The sequence below is a fragment of the Poecilia latipinna genome, unplaced genomic scaffold (assembly GCF_001443285.1).
Source record: "Poecilia latipinna isolate Pla-1442-1.1 unplaced genomic scaffold, P_latipinna-1.0 Scaffold180, whole genome shotgun sequence".
Classification (NCBI taxonomy): Eukaryota; Metazoa; Chordata; class Actinopteri; order Cyprinodontiformes; family Poeciliidae; genus Poecilia; species Poecilia latipinna.
The window spans coordinates 20,726-36,048 of NW_015112796.1; the positions used below are offsets into that span (position 1 = coordinate 20,726).

At 38.9% G+C, this 15,323-nt stretch overlaps 2 protein-coding genes across 3 annotated transcripts; one reads left to right on the forward strand and one right to left on the reverse strand.

Moving 5' to 3' along the window:
- Window positions 1-1,108: 1,108 nt before the first annotated feature.
- Window positions 1,109-8,656, forward strand: cabp2a (calcium binding protein 2a). 2 transcript variants are annotated; one of them, XM_015030347.1, is made up of 7 exons: window positions 1,130-1,625; window positions 2,802-3,032; window positions 5,709-5,739; window positions 6,076-6,210; window positions 6,430-6,539; window positions 6,624-6,771; window positions 8,175-8,656. In XM_015030347.1, exons 1-7 carry the CDS (start codon window positions 1,578-1,580, stop codon window positions 8,198-8,200), a joined length of 729 nt encoding a protein of 242 aa, XP_014885833.1. In that variant the 5' UTR covers window positions 1,130-1,577; the 3' UTR covers window positions 8,201-8,656. The 2 variants fall into 2 exon arrangements, with proteins under 2 accessions (XP_014885832.1, XP_014885833.1); XM_015030346.1 differs by lacking the exon at window positions 8,175-8,656 and having other exon boundaries at window positions 1,109-1,625; window positions 6,624-7,562.
- A 1,177-nt stretch (window positions 8,657-9,833) lies between these two features.
- Window positions 9,834-14,925, reverse strand: LOC106946176 (up-regulator of cell proliferation-like). Its single transcript, XM_015030345.1, has 5 exons — window positions 14,251-14,925; window positions 14,143-14,179; window positions 13,248-13,517; window positions 12,881-13,147; window positions 9,834-12,639 (listed from the first exon to the last, which is right to left on the reverse strand). Exons 1-5 carry the CDS (start codon window positions 14,509-14,511, stop codon window positions 10,178-10,180), a joined length of 3,297 nt encoding a protein of 1,098 aa, XP_014885831.1. The 5' UTR covers window positions 14,512-14,925; the 3' UTR covers window positions 9,834-10,177.
- Window positions 14,926-15,323: the final 398 nt, after the last annotated feature.

Sequence of the window (15,323 nt, forward strand, 5' to 3'; positions counted from 1 at the left end):
GGTGGTGGAGAATGACAAAGCCAAGATCCTGTGGGACTTCCAGATCCAGACAGACAAAATGGTAATGGCGAACCAACTGGACATTGTGGTGGTGGATAAACAACAGAGGAAAGCAGTTGTGGTGGATGTAGCAATACCAAGTGACTACATCAGGAAAAAGGAGCATGAGAAACTGGAGAAATACCAGGGCCTCAGAGAGGAACTGGAAAAGGCCTGGAAGGTGAAGACCACAGTGGTGCCTGTGGTCATCGGGGCCCTCGGGGCAGTCACCCCCAAATTGGAGCAGTGGCTCAAACAGATCCCAGGAACAACATCAGACATCTCAGTCCAGAAATGTGCAGTTCTAGGCACAGCCAAGATACTGCGCAGAACCCTCAAGCTCCCAGGCCTCTGGTAGAGGACCCGAGCTCAGAGGATGAAAGAGAGACCACCCGCGGAGGGTGAGAGGGGAATTTTTATATATATATATATATTTTTTTAACTTTATAATCATGCTAGTAACAAAAAATCCCAATAGATTCATTTAAAGTTCACGTTATAATGAGAGAAATATGGGAATATTTTTGCAGGTCATACTACATTCAGACTTTTTGTCTAATTCAATTAGTCCATTAATAAGTTCATTAAGTAAAAAAGGATGCCATTATGATTTTTATTTCCAAAGCATCATCTTGAATGATTTTCAAGATTGTATATATTTCAGACACTGCTTCAGTTCACTTGTCAATAGAGACTGATAATAACTCAAACACATATTTCTTCTATTTGCAACCTCATCACTCCTATCGCCTGACAGCATAGCTCTTTTCCTCTAATCTGAAATTCCAGGGATTAAATGGGCGGCCAACTCTCCATCCATAATTCCTCCATCCCCTCCCCCTTTTTCTCCCGCAGATTTACACATACACTGATTCAAACACACACGCCCTCTGAGTTGTGCCAGACTAGTCATTTTTAGAGCATAAATATGATGTTGGAGAGGTAGTGAGGGGACGATGGATGAGATGAATTAGATTTAGTTGAACCAAATTCAAGAAATGATCTGTGAAGATAAACAAGAGCTTGTGTAAGTGTGTGTCTGTAAGAGAGGCAGAGAGAGAGAGAGACAGGGAGGGAGAGAGAAAAATGGTCAAGTCCTGCAATCACAGCCAGAGTCTGGCAGGAGCAGCATGTTTCAGCCCAGATATGACCCAGTGTTCCTGACCCACCCCGTCAATCTCTCTCATCCTGCTTTCTATACCGTCACACCAAACGTTTTAAAGCTGAGGAGTTTAGGATTTAGCGTGGCATCACACACCTGCTTTACGTCTCGGCGGACCAATAGGATCCGGGACACGTGAACTGAGAGGAGTCGCCTTCAGTCACAGCAGTGTAGTCGGACACACTTTCTTTCCTCTTGAAAGGAGCTGCCCCCTCTCGACGTGGGATGCACTGGATCAAGCATGGATTTTACACTTTTATGTGACTTTTGAGAAAAAGAGAGGGGTAAAGGAAGAAGAGGAGAAGAAGCCTTGGATAAGTGTTGCGACCACCAAGGAAGAAAGGGTGGAGGTGGGAGGAGGCAGGTGGGGAGGGTGATGGGAAACGTCAACAAGACTTCTAACAAGGACAGTAACAGGAAAAAGGTAAGTATGCATCAGCATGAAATTATATAAAGAAACAGTTTCACATCTGGTTAGATTTTGTCAATCAGAAACAAGATTTTGTGTCACAGATTAATACATAGCATTGCACAACAGTGAGGACAATCATGCATGGTTTTCAAGTTGTTTTTTTAGTGAATATCTGCAGAACATAGTGGGTGTTTGCATCCAGCTCCTTTCAGTCAGTACTTTTCAGAACCATCCTTTGGAGCTTTGCAGCTGCATGTCTTTTGGATTGTTTTCCCTCTAGGATTTCACATCAGACTGAAAGTTTTCCTAGTCTTCCTTCTGGTATATTGATTTCAGATGAGTCATTTGACTTAGTCCTTCTAAAACACTGATTGAAACCAGGCCATCCTTTGTAACAACCCTAATGTAGGTTTAAGGTCGTTGACTTGTTTGAAAATGAACTTCTGAACCAGTCTCAAGTCATTTCCAACCTCTAGCACGTTTTCTTCCTGCTTTCACCAGCTTTCTTGTCTCTACAGAAGAAAGGCATGCCCACAACATAACTCCACCACCACCATGTGTCACAATGGGAATGGGGTGTTCAGTGGTAGTTTTCCTCTTTATGCATAATTTTCTATGTAGATGAAAAAGATTTTTATTAATATGTATATATATTTTATCTGATCAGGGCATTTTTTGTCGTAATTTCATTGTGTCCTTGTTCAATATTCAGATTTTAAAATGTTTTCTACAGGCACAGTAGTACAGGTAGACTCTGTCTGCTGATTAGATGAATGAATGAAAGAAATTGGTTGGATATGGTTTTATTTAGTTAGGGATATTAGAAAAACGGTGTCTCGTAGTGTGGAAAAATTGAAAACCATATATGATTTTACTTGTTCAAAATAAACAAAGATTTAGTTCCATGTGCCATCTGTGTTGGTCTATCACACAAAATCCCAGTAAAATATTTGGAAGTTTGTTATTTTTTGTAAAAAATAAAAAAAAGAAAAATTGGCTTGAACGATCCATTCTGATTGATTTACATACAAGACACTATATCAAAGCAAGATTGAACAGGCAAAACATTTGACAGTTTTAAAGTTATTTGTTGTCCTGTAGAATAAACAAAAATTTGTAAATAAATAAATGGCATCTTATTTTCTGAAGATAATATAATGTTAATCCAACTGGTTTCTTTTGTCCAAGGGGGCTCCGTCCGTACAGCAAAGTGACACAGCGTTAGCCACGGCCATGCTAGGTTCCCTGGGTGGTGCTGGGGAGGTGGACACAGAGGAGGAGGAGGATGAGGAGGAAGGAGGGAGCAGGCGGGAATTTGATGACCCGCTGTGCACTCTGGTTAAGAACTGCAACATGCTGCACAACATAGTGGGGCCAGCTTGTATCTTCCTCAGACAGGGCTTCGCTCAAAGCCAACTTGTATGTATGATGCTCACCTACACGAGAGTTTACACCCACTCAGTCAGTCACAACTTCACAGCAAGCATCTCACTCGGATCCACTCTTTTGCGCTCTTTGACCAATACTGGACCAGGTCGAGTGAATGCAATCTGCTGAGTCATCTTTACAATTAAAATCACCATCATTACCCATCCATACCACTTCAATGTTCATGTTTGTGCAAAACTGAGTATAAAAAATATTTTTTTGTTATGAAAGCATTAAAATCACTAGTAATGTCTCAGCTGTGTTTCATGTATGAGACATATGTAATTAAACATGGCTAGAAGTCTGGTACTGACTTAAATCAGATGGATGCCATACTTATATAAGAAAGAAAGCAGAGCACGGCGTTTAATGAAGCTGTAGGGTCTTGATATTTCTCTCCTGAGGTGAGAAATATTGGAGATGATTATGTAGCTATTTTACTATTTTAAAGCAGACCTTGATGTTGTGTTGAGTAAACTGTCAACACTTGCATATTACAGCAATGACCCTTCACGCAGTTAAAATAGACGTGTAACAATTGCAGCTGGTCTTCAAACAACACAATAATTGTGTTAGCACATCTTAAATTAATTTTTTTAACTTCACGCTGAACTTAAAAAATGTTTAAAATCCAATTTAAACAAATCCAGCTGTTTCTATCAGAAAAAAAATTAGTTAAAGTCATTGTTCAGTCGCATCACTTGGAAAAGATTGATGCATTTTTCTGACAATTTCAAAATTTCTTAGCAGTTTTAAGCAGCAGAAATGCCTGAATATCATGATTTGCACTTGCAAACAGAAACATACTTGGTAAAGTTGAGCAAGAAAACTGTTAAACATTTATTTTTTATTACACTAGCATAATGTCACAAATGCAAATTTGAGGGAAAGCATTCCACTTCAAGAGAGCCTTATTCTTTATAAAATTTCTGGCACTACATTTATTTGACTTTAAAATACCTTAAACATTTTTTTTGTAATTTTTTCTCTTTTTTTAAGGATTTCAAAGTGAAAATGATCTTTTAATGAGTAATTGGTCACTCCTTGTTGTTCTGGGGTAGGAATTGACAAAGAGGCAATTTTCTCTAAAATACAAAAGACAAAAGAAAGTTTTATTCCGGTAAAATATTCACAGCTATCTAGATTATTTCAGCACCACAGCTACTTGTGTAAACTTGCACATATCAACAGTCAGGGAAATAATTAAACACTTTTGAAACAACTTGAACTGTCACCATCAAAGCTGAATAAGGAGTAAGGTTTATGTTGCCGCCGCAATGAACAGGATGCTTAAATGAAGTAGATAAAAATCTGAGAAACTCTGTAAACTGCAATAATCACTTGGGTTCACCAAATCTCATGTCAGCAATTTACTCTGATGCTTTACCTCTTTACTTGTAGAGTCTGCTGTAAGATCTAAATGTGTGCTTAAAGATTGTGCATAAAATCCTTTGTGACAGATTTCACCCATGTTAAGATTTACGACAAACTTCCTTAACAAATACATTTCAACTGTTTTGCTGCTAGTGCAGGACAGGAACATACAGCTATTTTTATGTTATAAACTTTCTAAGTTGAACTGACTTAACCTTGTCAAATAAAAAAGGGTCCTAATCTTATTTGAATCCACGGGAGAAGGAAAGTAATGGAATCCCTAGACAGAGAACAGAGGGTTTTTAATCTTTTTTAATCTTTTCATGAAAATAAAATTGCAAACAGCATCTGCAAAACCTTTTTACTCTTGTCATTTTGGTGTGTAAAGCAAGGTCTGACTGTAGCTTCTGGGTTTTGTGCACAGTGTGGGAATTTCTTTCAGACGTAACCAGTGGATCAAGACTAGAGGAGGCCTGGTCCAAACATTACATCATCCATACAGTTACTGCAAACATGTTCATTTAGCCTTTTCAGGTGTATTGATCTGAAAACGAAAGTCGACCGTGCAGCAATTCAGCTGCAGATGAAAATAAGCTGCAGATAGGGAAATGATAAACCGATAAGCCTTCATGATTTGTAATACAATTTACGGCTGTAATCTCCCTGCTGCTGTAGTGTCCCCTGTTTTCTCTAATCCAAGCCTGTATTATTCCTGCTGCTGCTGATGTCATGACCTCGCAGAACAAGTAGTCAAGAGACTTATCCTACCATGACCTTCAACTCATGCCTCAAACCAAGGAAGTTGCAACTGGAGCTGTTCTTTTGTCATCCGTCCAACATTTTTTCTATTATTTAGTGTTAATAAATAATGGCATTGTGTTTGATTCTGCAATAATGTGGCTGAAATGTCTGAATTTCACAGAGTTCCCTTTTATTTTGAAATGCACACACAGAGGGAAAAAAAAAAAAAAAACTTTCATTAATACACTAAGAATGTCTGTGGTATACAATTCAGATATTTAACCTGGACCATATTTATGACATACTTTCTCCGCAGCTGGACGTAGAAAGTTTGTTTAGTCAGATCAAAAACCAAATAATCCTGTTGTAGAGTTTCGGCTCACACTGACAGATGGTGAAAGGAAAAAAGATGTTTGAAAGAATCTGGAGAGGTGAAAGGGTGACATTAAAACAGTGCTGTCAGTGATGTGAATGTTATGTCAGAGAGTAAGGTTAATGGACTCTTTTTTGTTTTTTTCTTTCGTTGTCTGTCTCCGACTCACACCAACACAGGACCGAGACCTACGGCCAGAGGAAATGGAAGGTACAGAAATATCAACAACTCCACTGCCAAACTTTCTGTTTGCTGAAGTCTGAACTTTATATTGCACAATTTAAAATCCTAACTTTGCACCTACTGAGCTGAATGTGAACAATGTTTTATTTTCGCAAAACATCTCAGTACATATTCACAAATTCACTTAGGTCCACCAATGTTAGGTTCTGAAAACAACATGAGTCTCAGGCCAGATACTTCAGCAAATGTCGTTTGCCATAATCTAAAAAAAATCAGCTCTGTTTCACACTCCTTTACAGCAGCAATAAATCTTTGACTTAGCAATTTCCTCTTTTTATCACTCAAATTGGTCTCTACCTGCAGAACTGCGTGAAGCCTTCAGAGAGTTTGACAAAGACAAAGATGGCTTCATCAGCTATAAGGACCTGGGAGAATGCATGAGGACTATGGGATACATGCCGACTGAAATGGAACTCATTGAGCTCAGCCAGCAGATCTGTGAGTCTTCAAAACACTAATGCAGTCGGTTTAAGATTTTGTCCACAAACATTAGAGTAAAGGTAAACAAAGTTAGACCCACTGCCATGGAGCTGTTGCCAAGACTAGCAGAATTTCTTCTTCTATGATTTCATGTAAAACATCACACAGTATTATATTATACTGTGTGTTATACTTTGTGCTAAAGAAAAGCAAGTAATATAATATTTTATTTCACAGGTGGGGGCAGAGTGGACTTTGAGGACTTTGTGGAACTGATGGGCCCCAAAATGCTTGCTGAGACTGCAGACATGATTGGAGTAAAAGAGTTAAGGGATGCCTTCAGAGAGGTTAGCAGCATATTATTAAACATTAAAGCTCTTTTTTTTTTCTTTTAATGTAATCTTTAATTTCAAAACTATTTCACTTTTAAGTTTGACTCGGACGGCGACGGTCAGATTAGCCTTGGGGAACTAAGGGAAGCTATGAAGAAACTGATGGGAGAACAGCTGAACCACCGGGAGATTGATGAGATCCTGCGAGACGTAGACCTCAATGGAGACGGACAGGTGGACTTTGAAGGTAAGTGGACCCATGCCTATTTACAGGTCAGTATTCAGAGATTCACAGATTTTTCTGTGACACCAAATTATTTCCAGAAAAACCCTTTTTGAGGATTTTCGATAGAAAAGGCAGCTTGAGAGGCTGAAATAACTGGGCACAATGCTACTAGACGTGCTATTGGCTGACATTTACAATCCAGGAGCACCAATTATTTTTCTTGACACTGACTGGCTCTTTCCCTAAGAGTGGAAATAGGGAAGACTGTAGATGTTAGCTTCAGCAGTAGTGCTTAGGCAGTTTTTATTGTTGATATGAATGAATGCTACAGTATATCTTGGTACACAGTCACATGTCATTTTGGAGGGGACTCAAATATTTGCTGACTTTAGCTATTCATGCAGTTCTGGCCTGTAACCTGCATGTAAAATGTCATAAGCTAAGTCAAGCTGTTCTAAATTTTCTCACTGATGTTGATCATCACTCTGACACAGCAGAAATATCACACATGGTCCACTGCGAAAAAGAAATCATTCACCGTTCAGTCCAACATGGTCAATTAGGAGGAAGGAAATTAACATGATCGTTACATCACAAAAGTAATCACCCTCTCCCTGATACAGCAGAATGATGTGAATTATACATCCTTCATTCTAATATACATACACTATTATGTGTACAATGTATTATGTGTATCAGAATCTATACACATACTGCACTGAGGGGAAAAAACCTGATGTTCCACTAAGTTATTTTGATTTCTTCAGATTTAAACCCACATTAGATGTGTTTATTGATATGCAAGTACATATGAAAAGATAAAGTCTGTGGGGCATGAAATGAAATACTGTATGGTTCTCGATTTTAGAAAGCAAATTGCAACCACAATTGTGGAAACTTTTTCGGTAACACTTTATTTGAAGGGGTGTGCATAAGACTGACATGACATCTGTCATGATCATGAAGAAGTCTTTATGAATGTTTATGACAGTTGTCATGAAGTGTCATTCGGTAAATTATGACACTTTTAATGAAAAGTTGCTCTAAAAGTTGCATTAAAAGTTCATAAAAATGCCAACTTTGCATTATTTTGTATGATAATTTCATGCAAAGTTGGCATTTTTATGAACTTTTAATGCAACTTTTAGAGCAACTTTGCATTAAAAGTGTCATTATTTACTGAATGACACTTCATGACAACTGTCATAAACATTCATACAGACTTCTTTATGATCATGACAGTGTTATGTCATGTTTATGACAGTGTCATGTCAGTCTTATGCACACCCCTTCAAATAAAGTGTTACCACTTTTTCTGCTAATGTGAGCACGCACTGCTGTGTTCTTGAGCAGCTGAATGTTTTCAGAGCATTGTTGACTCACTTTGATGAAATACAATAACAAAGTTTTTCACCTTTCCACAGAATTTGTGCGAATGATGTCTCGCTGAATCTCCTTCAAGCCTCGGTTTGCTGCACTGAAACTAACATGAATCAGACTGCGCACTGTTAAGTCTTCTCATATGTACAAAAATCTTGGTCTCTGTAATTTTTCACTTGCCTCTCAGGTAGACCCGTTAGTTTATTTATCCATTGTAAAAATGTATTACAGTATGTGCATAATTGCAGGTTGTAGATTAATGACTCCAATGCTTGTTAAAGAAAATAAAATCAAATGTGAAATGTATTAAATAATTTTTATGTAAATGTCTGACAATGTGACAACAAATGGCATTGGAAGTTTATTTAGACATATCAATATATTTTTCTGTTTATTTTTACAATTTGCCAGAAACAGTTGTGTACATTTTCAGATGAATATTTAACTTTAATCTCAAGGTAAATGTAACATTGAAATAAACGTGAACATGTATTATTTAAAGATTAATAAACATAACCTAATTATTGCCAGCCTGTTGTTTGATTTCAACACCAGAGGAAAAAGATTTTTTTGCGAAAACAAAGCAAACTAGCTTATATACAAATACCTCAATCAACAAATTCTTAGAAGATATTAAACTTTTACAATACTTAGAATATATTGTGCTTCCAAATAGCATAAAATATGCATAACAGCCTGTAATATCATTTTGAAGTCAAACTGAAAGGAGCTAACATGCAGGAATTTTTGTTAGTTGCTTCAAATTCGTCTTGGCATTCGTCTCAATTCCTCATTTGTTGATAACCAAAGGGAAATAATCCATTAATCTCAGGATTAGTAATCTCATTTCATTTGGGGTAAATGTTTCAAATGCGGGAGTTAAATCTATAAACTGAGCTCCATCTGAGTGTATAACGGAAAAAAGTGGCTTTGTTCAGGTGTTTGAGCTTCAGATGTCTGCAGGAGAATGACCATTGAAAAAGACAAAAATGAACTTTAGCTAAATGGCCAGTTATTTTAGACATACTGCTCATTTTTGACTATTACATCCCAAAAAAAAAACAAACAAAAAAAAAAAACAGTTGGATGTGATGCTTGCTGTCTTACAGGAAACTGAAGACACAATCAATAGCGTTTCCACAAGCAACACCTGGACATGGGTGGATGACAATAAATTATGTTTACCATGTCCATTGTATGACTGACTGTATAACAGTCAAGCTATTTGATTCCATTCATATTTGCCCATAAAGTTAAAAAGGCCAGGGGGGTAAAGAGTAAAACTATGATTCACAGGTGACCATGAAAAACAGCAAAATAAAGATTTTAAAACTCTAAACACCATTTTAAGGGTTTTTGTTACGACTCTTAAAATGGAACACTAGGAGGCACAGAGTAAAAGAGGCAATAAACTTTAGTCTCTAATTCCAAAACAATAGCAAATAAATGCCCCCTGGTGACTGAAAATAACAACAGTTCTCACTTCAAGATACACAAAAACACAATGCGTAAGCTCCCTGACTTGCTACAAACTGGAAAGAACCCCTACCAAGTTTCACATCCAAGTCAGAATACAAGGAAATAAAATAGCTCACCAAACAAGATTGTTTTACAGAATTGCTCTTGGTTGATAGGAATGATTTTAACAGTCAACCAAATTACAGTTGCCCAGGGGAAAGGGTGAGGCGCTGGATGACCAACACTTTTTTAGAGTCCACTGATGAGAAGGAAGTGTCTTCAGGTGTGCATCAAGGTGTGACAGCAGGCTTCAACCAAACAAAACAGAAGAAAGATGCAGTTCAGGACTAAACTCTCTTTTCAAATTTTTGACCCAGGCATCATTTCCCATTTCTTCTGATTCCAGTCAAACAGATTCTGCTGGTAATCTCTAAAGATCTTCAAATGTTCTAGGTTCACTGTATGACCAGTTACTATTTTTCTTTTCTATTTTTATGGTTAGATTTGGGTTTGTTCTCTTTGAGTGATGTAAAGCACTTTTAGTTATTCCTGCATTTGAAATACCGGAAGCTTAGCGACTTGTCATGCCTCATACAGATTCCCAGTAGCTTTCTATCCTCTTTGCAAAATCCATCAGATCTCCTCTCTCAGGGCATTTGCTTAGATCCGTTAGCAGGCAACGTTTTAAAGCCTGTGCAGTCTTACTGTAGTCGGAGCTGTAAGAAGCCATTGGTGGAGTTCCTCTCCAAACAGAAGGAAGGTGCCAGATCCAGGTGCTTGAATCATAGCTTACTACATCTGCAAGCTTTGTCGCCTTTATCTGAAGATCCCTCTGGATCATCACATTGAGCTGCTCTAGCAATGCCTTATCTCTTTTCTTTTGATCAGAAGCAGGCAAACCTGTCATGTGAACCTGAACAAAATGGCATAATGGCTTCTTGTCCTCAACTTTCACCCTTGTCAGAGCATTAAGTACCATCCTCAAGAACTCCTTTTCCACTGAGGCGTCCTTGGAAATATTGATTATTGTGATGTCACTTAGTGCCACAGCAAGACAAGCTACTTCTATGTCACGTTCGTGGCTGTGGTCGTCCTGGACTATCTTGTGGGCTTTCAGTCCCTCAGTGTCGATGAGCATGATGCAGTCACAGCCTATCTTGCTCTTTACATGTTTGCTGACAGTGATCATCTGCATGAATGCTCCCCTAGTGCACATTCCTTTGTCGACAGCAAACCTGGTCCCAAACATGGTGTTGAGGAGAGTTGACTTTCCTGAATTTTCTACTCCGATCACTGAAATGACTTTGACCTTACTATTAGATTGTATAAGGGAGTGAAGCTCAGTAAGAACAGCATTGATCCAAGTCAAGGGAATGTTTGCTGCATCTCCATCTACAAGCTCAAGAGGGACACCATCTAGCAGCATCTGAGCAGCAAACATGGGGAGCTGTTCCACCTTTCTCCTTAGATTGCTGAACTCTGGTACGTCGGCCATACATGTATATCGCTGCCCACACTCTCGAAAAAAATGTTTTATTTGTAAAGAGGAAATCGAAATTTGCTGGTCAACATCTGCTATTTTATCTGTTTCTTTTGGACACTTCATTTTTAGTGTCACGTATTGATTCAGTAGAGCTGACAGCTGGTGCCGGGACAGATCCTCCAGTGTCATTTCCAACCATTTCAGGAAATAGGAGCGGTGAACTTCAGAGGCACTCAACCCGTTGAGGAAGTTTGACATTGTGGTCGTCATCTCGAACCTTTGCTGCTTCTTTTTGAACTCTTTTTCTTCTCTTTCCAGGGTCTTATGGTATTCCTCAAGTTTTATTTTGCCAACTTTTCGTAGTCTCCAGTGTTCTGTTTGCACCCATGAAATTGCTTTCCAGATGTTTCCTTGAGTTGGCAGTTCTTCATCTTTGAACTCAGATATTTTGTCGATACGTGCAGTGATTTTTCTGGCGTTCTTCAGTGCACTTCGGCATTCATCGCTATCGTCATCGACGAGGATCTCACAACACCGAGCTCTTTCAGCCAGATTTTCCAGAGACACCTTTTTTGACTTTTTCCCAAGCATTTCAGAAACAGACTCCTGGAGGGGCCTGACTAACTCTGTTTCAGTTGTTTTTGTCTCACTTAAATTTGTTGTTTTTAAGTTTGGCTCAACTGTCAACATTTTTAATCTGAACGATTTCCCTCTTTTGCTACTGATCAAAATCAGTTTTGCTTGCACTTGTTTTCCTTGCAGATATTTAAAGTATTCAACCTCTGATTCTTCACAGAGGATGTAAACAACTGCAGACGACTGACAGAGGAATGTAAACTGCTTATCAAAGGACCTGATGTCCCCTCTGAGGTTGGCAACAGCCATTGGTTCACTGAACTTATCCACAGATCTGTTGCCACAAGGAAGGTACCAGCTGAATTCGACAAGCCCCTCTGAAATTCTTCGTGGCACATCTCCACACTCCAAAGCAGAATGGTAAAATATATCATGGTACTGCTCTGTGTTACTTAGCAGTTTGTTTAACATCTGAGACTTGGATAGGAAGTGCTTTCCCAGCCTGACAAATGATACCAGAGGCATTTCAGAGAACACAAGTCTTTCCTCACTGCCTGTTCCTCTGAATGCTTGCTGCAAGGGTGTGAAATTTCGGACAATTTCACGCATAGACCACAGCATCATGGTTAGCTCTCTTGTTTCAATGTTTGGCAGGAGGAGCGGGACCGCAAACTGGCATTGTACCATTTTACCAACCATATTCTGCTGAAGGAACTTGTCTGAGCAGAGAAACAGTCCAGCTATCAAATCTAGAGGGTTGATAGCATTCTTCTTGTCCATCTCCAGATCACTAGACACACATTTCACACTTCTAGCATTTGTGTCACACATTAAAAGTCTCCTTAGGAAGGCCTCAGTGAGGGATTCTGGTGTTTCGATGTTGATCTCTGATGTGTCATGCTGAATAATTTGGAGGATTTGGCTAATTTTTAGTTTGGTGTCATACTCGTCTTCAAGTCCAATCTTTGTCAATACTTCCCTGAGGCCAAGCTCTGTCAAACAAGATAAGAGCAACAAATTCATCACATTTACTCAATGGGTGAAAAACCTTAATATACATTTCTATCCAACACTGAAAAGCATTTCTACAACATTTAGCTGTCTTGGCTTGCACATTGAAATTTGTTAAAAAGTAGGAAATTGTTTCAGAAATTTGAATACTTTTTCAAGATCCTAAACTTCAGCAAGATTTCTTCTAACTGCAGAGGTTAAAGATAAAACAAATGAAATCACCTGTGTGCACAGAGATAGAAACTGGATCACTCGTCTTGTCATTCAGCAATGTTGAGACTGATATATTGTACTCTGTGTCTGACTCTAAGTCAGATAAGGTCTTGTGGCAGTCTTTTGTGTATATTACAAAAGACTCTTTATCTGGACTTGTGATGGTAATCAGGAATTGATGTTGGATTCCTTCCATGTTTTCTCCTTTGCTCCAAGTTAAAGACAGAGTCGTGGATTCTAAGCAAACTTTTGTCAAATCTCGAGGAGGTGGCACGGCTGCGAGAAGGAAGACAATGACAAAAGGTTTGTTAAAGCATTAAATTATGGGATTTAATAATGAACCCAATAAAAAATGCTTTTGCTTCATGACTTTTACCTGTAGACACACATGCTGTCACCCATTTACTTAACTTGCCACCTTCATCTTCTGTGGCCACACTGAAGAAATACTGCTCTCCAAGCTGAAGGTTGTTTATTTCCACTTTATTCAGGTCTTTGATAACTAACAAACCTTCTACCTCTGTTAAAGAGCTCCATTTAACTCTGAACTTCTTAGTTCCGCTTAGTTCCGGTGGTAATCCCCAAGTTAACGCAACAGAGTTTGGTTTCACTGTCAGGAACTTGATCTCACCAGGAGGGGGCACCACTGGCCAACAAGAAAAAGTAGACCAAGTTAGAATTTGCCACACATCACAGGACATCCTGATGTTATAAAACAAGATTTGGTTTGATGCGATACAGCAAATATCGTAGGAAAGAACCCACTCTAAAAACTCTCTGCATCCGCCTACAGAACACAGTTTCAGTGGTAACTCTTAAAGTAGACAAATTAAAGTATTTTGCAGCAGTAATTGAACAGATCTTTGCATGTTTTGTTTTTTTTCCATGAAGATGACAGTCACCGACAACACACTTTATCTAATTTAAATCACCTTCCAGTGTCAGTATGTTACATCATTTCCCACTAGGTGTTTCACGTTTCTGGATAAAGGTCAGTGACAGTTGTGTAACTAAGAGATTATAACATCATAAAAAAATAAACAAGCAATAAAACTGAATATAACATTAAGGACCTTTAAAATCTTTTTACCCTATTAGAAAGATGTGATCAAAGCAGATTTCATTCATAATTTGTGTCTCTGCTATTTATTAAGTTTAGAGTATTACTTTTGTTTGGGACTTATTTACACACACATTTTGTCCAAAACAGATATTTGACATCAAGGCAACATTCACAAAAAAAAAAGAAGAATCGAAAACTGTTAAACAACCTGTATCATGCTGCCCAAGGTCCTCACCAACATCCACCTGTTAGAAAAGAGTATTGTTAGTGAAGATCCACCAAAACAATGTTTTCCAATGTATTATCTCATGGTTACCTGAATCTCCTGTGAGGTGATGTCGTGTCTTTTGTGGTTTCCTTCCACACAAATGCTGCAAATGTGCATGTGATCAGTTATGCAGTAAAAATCTTTAGGCTTCTGATGCAGACAGCTTCTGTCTTGGATGTCACTGCCGATGTCTTTGATAATGTGTTTTTGCAACTGGGTGCCATGTTGACGGGCGTGGGGCTCACAGAAGAAGTCGTTGCAGGTCTGGCATATCTTCACAGCCGCATTTTGGTTGCAAATGTCACACATCAACTCCCCATGGCTGAGAGGAGTAAAGAAAAGCAGGTCATTACAAAATAAAGAACAGTTGGATTATATTTGTAAAGTGGAACCATCCCACAAATGAAGGCCTTTTCTAAGCCATCATAAACTCATCACAAATGCAAGTTTTATTTTGCAGGATCAGATCAAGGTCAGGATCCTTGATGGAGCCTGGGGAAAAAGTGTTTGAATGACAGCAACTTCAACACCTGGGTTGTATGTATCCTGAATTTGAGGAATAACTGGCCATGCTGGCTTTATGTGTATAGGTTACACCATTAAAATGCTGGTACTGTGCTAGCACTAGCAGCACTCAAAGCTTTTTCAACCCATATAATCTGATTAGAGCTCTCATTACAACTAGTAAAACTGTACCACACCAAATGGTTCCAATTGGTTTACTGTGATAAAATGTCCCCCCCCAAAAATTGAAGGAGCATTCATATCAACCTACACCATTATCCCTACTGGGGCCAGCAGGGGTCCTGGTGCCTATTTCCAGAGGTATACGGGCAAGAGGCAGGGTCACCCTGGACAGGGTGCTAGTTCATCACAGAGACAGACAGGACAAACAACCATAGATGCACACACCCACACCAATGGAGAATTTAGACCAATTAACCTGACAGTCATGTTTTTGGACTGTGGGAGGAAGCCAGAGTACCCAGAGAGAACCCACACATGCACAGGGAGAACATGCAAACTCCATGCAGAAAGACCCTGGGCTGGGAATTGAACCCAGAACCTTCTTGCTGCAAGGCAACAGCTCTACCAATTGCACCAGAAGTAGGTTTAATTGG

What these genes read in the sequence shown, in the direction of transcription:
- cabp2a (XM_015030346.1), top strand. Translation starts at nt 1,578, where the DNA reads ATGGGAAACGTCAACAAGACTTCTAACAAGGACAGTAACAGGAAAAAG. An exon ending in ACGGCCAGAGGAAATGGAAG is followed by an intron (nt 5,740 to 6,075) that starts GTACAGAAATAT and finishes CTCTACCTGCAG; the next exon opens with AACTGCGTGAAGCCTTCAGA. An exon ending in TGAGCTCAGCCAGCAGATCT is followed by an intron (nt 6,211 to 6,429) that starts GTGAGTCTTCAA and finishes TTTATTTCACAG; the next exon opens with GTGGGGGCAGAGTGGACTTT.
- LOC106946176 (XM_015030345.1), bottom strand. Translation starts at nt 14,511, where the DNA reads ATGTGTGACATTTGCAACCAAAATGCGGCTGTGAAGATATGCCAGACC. An exon ending in TCACCTCACAGGAGATTCAG is followed by an intron (nt 14,180 to 14,250) that starts GTAACCATGAGA and finishes CTTTTCTAACAG; the next exon opens with GTGGATGTTGGTGAGGACCT. An exon ending in TTCTATCTCTGTGCACACAG is followed by an intron (nt 12,640 to 12,880) that starts GTGATTTCATTT and finishes CTTGTTTGACAG; the next exon opens with AGCTTGGCCTCAGGGAAGTA.